The following is a 5,753-nucleotide window of genomic DNA, read 5'->3' as shown; positions in this document are numbered from 1 at the left end:
TGTACGGCGTGATATACGGCGGTGAGGGCGTGGACTGGGGCGGGGAGGAGTGGGAGGAGGAGGATTGGGAGGAAGGGGGGAGGGGATGCAAGCGGGAGGGAGCGAGAAAGGGGGTTGGGGGAAAGAGGTTGGTTGGGGGTTGCTGCTGCCGCTGCTGCTGGCCACTTGGTGGCGGTGTGTGGCGTGTGTGAGGGGGGAGAGGTCCACTGATACACACACATGCAGCATCTCCACTTGCACGAGAGGTCACCTGGCCCCACACTGTCTTGAAAAAAACCCAAACCCCAATCCCAATCCCTCCTGCCCAATAGGTCTCCTCCTTTAACGGCAATGATCACCACCATCAGAACCTGTTCTCCTCTTTTTCCCCCCGGCCCACCCACCCGCGTTTCCCGAGAACTCCAAACCCTCCTCCTCCACCTCCTCCCCGCCCCAGTCCCCGCCCTCCCCGCCGTATATCACGCCGTACACCCCACCCGTGGGACTCAGGTCCCAGTCCTCGCCCCCCAGCATGGCCGCAACCGCCTCGTACGGCACTCGTCCCGCGCCCCCTGGATCCAGCTGTCGGAATGCCGCCTCCAGGGAGGCCACACGCGCGTGATCACTGGTCGCCATAAAGCTTACGACAGCACTGCGCCGTACATTGGCGGGTTGCGTTGGGTTGGATTAAGTGGGTTTGTTGGTTTGTTCAGCCATGCAGGGCAAGATCATGATGCCGACCGCACGTATGTATGTGGATGCCAACAACGAAAGTTGGGAATCGGTGAGCATGTGTGACTACATGCATACATGCGTATGGGCAGTTTGATGTTACCGGACTCTTTGCAATCGTCTTCAACAGCAGCAACAACAGCAATACCATAGCATTGGCAGAGGTTGATGGGTATGGTATGGTGGGTGATATTATCGTGGTGGTGATGTCAGGTGGTAGTGCCGCTGCATTTTCCACCCTCGCATCCTTGTCGTACGCATCATCATCACGCCGATCATCATAATAGAGAGAGAGAACTTTGTACGGAAACGAGCTGGATAGGCGCTCCACCAGCCGGTGAGCAGTAGCACCAAAAGGAGGGGGTCGCGACGCACAACAACAACGGAAACAACGGAAACAACGGAAACAACGTCTGAAGACGCCTCGGGCTGACACAAGGGTTGGACGGGCGATGTTGCGCAGCCCTCCAACGCACACATACAGATAGACAGATACACACACGTACACACACAAAAACACACAAAAACACACAAAAACACACACAGGTGGGACACAGACTGTGGAGGCCCCACCTGGGGCCCGGGGGAAAACAAGTGCGCGAAACACACACGTGCCGGTTCGGAGATGTGCGCGGCCGGGAGAGATACATACATACAAACATACAAATGCAGTAACATAATCCTCTTTTGGGGCTTTTTGGGTTTTGCGCTAACGGACTCTCACAGCTTCAAAAGCCACAATAAAGAAAGACTCTTACCGCAGAGCCAGCTGCTTCAACCTGCCGTACGTGCCGTACCGCTGTAGTCGTTGCACCAGAGAATCGCTCAGCGGCTGGTTGCTGATACCACTACTGCCACTGCTACTGCCGCTATTAACACTGCTGCCGTTGCTGCTACTGCTACTGCCGCTAGTCGTCGCCGCTGTGTCGTACTGCTGCAGCCAGGGGTGGTGTAGTGCCTCCACAGTAGTGGGCCGTACGGCAGGATCCCGCTACAGCCGGGGAGGGGAGGAACGCGTATGTGTGTATTTTCCATGGAGCCCCCGGCGGGAGTGGAGGGGGGGAGTGGAGGGGGAAAGTGGTGGGACACAACGCCAACAGCCCGATTCGATGTGGGGTTGTGTTGTTGATTGGGGTCGTGGAGGTGTCGTGTCCCGATGGGGGGGGCGGAAAAGAGGGCGCATCCCACATCGTCACAACAGGAATCCCAACAGGAAGGGAAACCATTTCCATTCCTCCTCCTCCTCCCTCCCCTCCTGGGGGGTAGGGTGGGGTGGCGTGAAGGGCCGTTTGCCAACTTCGTACTCCTCAGCTGCAATTGCCGTTTTCCCCTCTTTCTTGACTTTGCGGGGCCTCCGCCCCCAAGCAATAACCCTTCCTTCCGGAAAACAACACACCGCCCATTCCCAAGAACTTAAGAACAGCCCCCCCCGCACCACCACCGCCACACCACCACCTGCAGCAATGACGACACGAAGCCCTTGGCAAGAGGACTGATCTCGTCCCATGGCGGTCGGCTGAAATCCAGATCGCCGTACAGGATGGCGAAAAACACCTGGGGGGTTGGGTGGGATCGGGGTCCAGGGCCGGGAGGGGACGGGCGGGGGCGCGGGGAGGGGAGGGGTATTGGGGGTACGGAGAGGCAGAGTATCGAAACACACATACACAATTTATTGAAGCACACACCACCACCACCACCACCATCATGACCATTACCGCTGTTAGCGATACCAACCGCTGCCAACCGCCACCAACCGCTGCCAACAGTTCTCACGGTCACCAAATTACAGTCTCGGGAGACAGCACTTGCCGCCGTAGCGCCCACCTCCTCCTCCATCACATACCCAAACACCTTTTCAACCCACCGCACACTCCCACCCTTCACCACACCCTTCACCCCACCCTACCCCACCCCACCCCACCCCATCCGACCCCTACTATCTCTTCCCCCCAACCCCAACCCCATCTCCGCCTGCACCCAGAGGCCAACCCCCCCCCAAACCCCTTTCAGCCCCATCCGCGACCTTTTATTTTCAAAAATATGAACCCCCCAAACAACCCCCCCATACACACACACGCAAGCAAACAAGCCCCCCCCCGGCCCCCTGCCCCCCCGCCCCCCCGACCTCCTTATTGGTGAAGTGTCTCTTCCCCAGCACGTTCAGGGAGCTCAACAGCAGCCCCTGGTCCTCGTCCTCGAAAGGGAATCGACCCGTGAGCAGCTGGTAGGCGATCACAACTGGGGGAGGCCGGGGGTTCCCGGGGGGGGGAGCAGGGGGGAACACACAGAGGGGGGGAAAATGGATAAGCGGGAACTTGCCGGAGCGGAAATTTCACGACATGAACACAGTACGGCAGCACAATACGACACCCAAGCATCGCAATTAGCTGAAACACGGTTTGCCTGAAATAGTTTACAGAATCCCCCCCTAGGGGGGGATTCAATGGCAATGGCAATGGCAAAATTGGAAACGCCAGAACGCAGCCTCAAAATCCCAAACGACCACCACGACCACCACCACCATCATCATCATCGCAGGAAAGCAAGAGTCATATACACTCTGCCTCCAGACGCCGGACCACCCCAGTCCCGTCCCCTAGGGCCTCCGCCGCCCCCTGGGGCACCCACCGGCGCTCCACACGTCACACGGTTGGCCGTACGACTGCTTGAGGACCTCTACGAGCAGGAGGGCGGGTGAGGGGGGGGTTGTGTGTGTATGTTCCTTAGGGTGCGGGTTTGGGGGGTTGGGAGGCTGGGGGAAAGGGCGGCAAGAAGTAAAGAGCCAAAAGGTCGGTTGTAGCAAAAAGCACTAGCATCAGCAGTAGCAGTCGCTCTTCCCTGCCCTTCCCTCCCCGCCCTCATGCCCCTCCTCCATGCCTCTACCTGGCGCCACGTAAAGAGGGGAGCCAGCCCTATCACTCAGCAACTGGCCAGGTCTGAGGAAATGTTGGGAAGGAGGAGGAGCCGCGGGGGGGGGGGCCCGGAGGATTACATGTCGCCAAGTCAGTATTGGGAAAAGAAGTGGGTTACGGCGGGAAGCGGGAGGGGGCCGGGTAGCGGGAGCCAGAGCGGGAAGTGAAGTGAAGTGGCAGGTTGGAGGGCACAAAGAAAAGAAAGGAAAGGAAGGATGAGAATGATATGCTGCAAGGAAACACGGAATGAGCTGCCGTCACCACTAGGGGCCGGGAAGGGAGGGGGGGAGCCACCAACTCCCCCTCCTCCCCTCCCCTCGACGGATACCCTGGGGGCCCCGGCGGGGTGTGTGTGTGCTGAAAATGAAGTGGTGGTTGGATTGGAAGGAAGGGCTTGAAAGCGGTAATCCGTAAAAGATCCCCCTTGAATGAGCCAGGTCAGCGGACGGCCTTGGCCAGGCTGTACAGAAAACACACGTGTATCGAATTCGACTCTGCCGTACACAACACGTGTGATGTGTGCCGTACGAATGCCATGCGGTGGTGTTGTACGAACGTATGCATGTACGCGCGCAATTGCGCAAGGAACGGAATTTGTGTTTATTCGCCCGTGTTCGACCCCTCTACGCTCGCCCTGGATCCTGCCGTACTTGCAGTACGTGGCCAGCCCGAAGTCGATCATTTTAAGTGGGGAGTCCGGGGCGGGTGTCAGGAAGAGGAAGTTCTCGGGTTTCACATCCCGGAGGACTATACCTGTTGGGGGGTTAGAGGGGGGGAAAAGCGGGGGGGGAAAGGCGAAATGTGTTTGGGTGTGTATGTGTGTGGAATGTGTTTGGGTGTGTGGGGGTTGTGTGTGGTGGTGGGGTGGGTATGTTTCGAAGGCGCTCATTCGCAGGCGGGCGGGTGTACAGGAGGGGCCGGATCCGGCACCAAGATGCAAGAAACACGAAACACGGATCGTCTGTCGATGTTCGACGCCGCAGTGGAGCGGAATCAGATATATGTATGTATGTGTATGTATGTGTACGTGTGCGTATGTGTGTGATGAGACGGTTCGGGATATACCCACGAGCTGTACGGAGAAAGAAAGAATGAAAAGGTTCCTCGGATGCGGCTGAGGCAGCGGCGAGTGTACGGCTGTGTACAAGTATAAATACGTAGCATACATACATACATACATACATACATACATACATACGTGATCGAAAGGAAGGCAAAAAATGAACAGCGACAAAAATGGGCCCGCTCCACATTTTCCCTTCCCCCCCCCCACCCCGACCTTTAGCATGACATTGCGCCAGGGTGCACAAGATCTCCCGTACAATTGCCGCCGCAGCTGCTTCGTCGTACTTTCCTCGCTGAACCCGGGTCCACAGCTCCCCGCCTGATATACATACATATACAGTTACAGTTACAGGGTCAGGCACTACTGGTAAAGCACACACTGTTGCCCCCGGATGTTCCCGGATCGAAACCTGTCAGAGTCGAAAGTTCCATGCGATGGTGGAAGGTAAAGTGCCCCTAATCGATGGACGGTGGTGACCTGGGATAAACCCTGAGTTGACTTGACAGCTGACCAGGAATGGACTTGAGCCGCCGTTGATCTGGAAGTTTCCGTTGGATGCCGGCGGTGGGTAATCACTTCATCGGGCTATATCCATTCTCAGCTACCCTCACCCTTCACCCTCCCCCCCTCTACTATGTGCATATGCCCCAACCCCCCCTTCACCCCTCATGGCAGCTCACCCTTGCACAGCTCCATCACGAGCTGTACATGTACGGTGTTCTCGTACGCGCCGTACAGGTACGCCACATTGAGTGAGCGACCCACGTGGTTGTAAATATCCACCTGCGACACGAACGCACACACACGCACGTGCGTGTACGACTGCTTACGAATGTGTGTTTTGTGAACTTAGCCGCGACAAGGAAATGGCGATGGGGGATGAGACGGCTAACAGGAGCAGCTTCTTCATGTGTGTATGCATGTACGCATGTATGTATGTGTGTGTTTTTGGAGGTGTTTTCGGAATCCTTGGCGGGTGAGGTGATGGCAGGGCACAGAGTGTGCCTCGGCGAAAGGAGCGGTGCATGGATCCATTTTGCTGTTTTCCCCCCCCCCCCCCCCCT

General features: G+C 57.5%; 1 protein-coding gene across 1 annotated transcript in view; it reads right to left on the bottom strand.

The window, feature by feature from the left end:
* Positions 1 to 476: 476 nt before the first annotated feature.
* VOLCADRAFT_120190 (uncharacterized protein) overlaps positions 477 to 5,753 on the bottom strand; it is a gene marked incomplete at its 3' end in the record, with an annotated part of 7,237 nt that continues 1,960 nt past the window's right edge. The window contains exons 4-12 of the mRNA XM_002945740.1: positions 5,370 to 5,472; positions 4,903 to 5,007; positions 4,274 to 4,376; positions 3,595 to 3,647; positions 3,340 to 3,387; positions 2,837 to 2,949; positions 2,167 to 2,265; positions 1,470 to 1,645; positions 477 to 631 (exon numbers count right to left, since the gene is read on the bottom strand). Of these exons, the coding sequence (XP_002945786.1) occupies positions 478 to 631; positions 1,470 to 1,645; positions 2,167 to 2,265; positions 2,837 to 2,949; positions 3,340 to 3,387; positions 3,595 to 3,647; positions 4,274 to 4,376; positions 4,903 to 5,007; positions 5,370 to 5,472 (954 nt within the window). The remainder of the gene's footprint in view (positions 632 to 1,469; positions 1,646 to 2,166; positions 2,266 to 2,836; positions 2,950 to 3,339; positions 3,388 to 3,594; positions 3,648 to 4,273; positions 4,377 to 4,902; positions 5,008 to 5,369; positions 5,473 to 5,753) is intronic.

The sequence above is a fragment of the Volvox carteri genome, assembly GCF_000143455.1.
Source record: "Volvox carteri f. nagariensis unplaced genomic scaffold VOLCAscaffold_1, whole genome shotgun sequence".
NCBI classification, from domain to species: domain Eukaryota; kingdom Viridiplantae; phylum Chlorophyta; class Chlorophyceae; order Chlamydomonadales; family Volvocaceae; genus Volvox; species Volvox carteri.
Note: the sequence above shows the minus strand (reverse complement) of the source record. Positions and strands in the feature narration are given on the sequence as shown.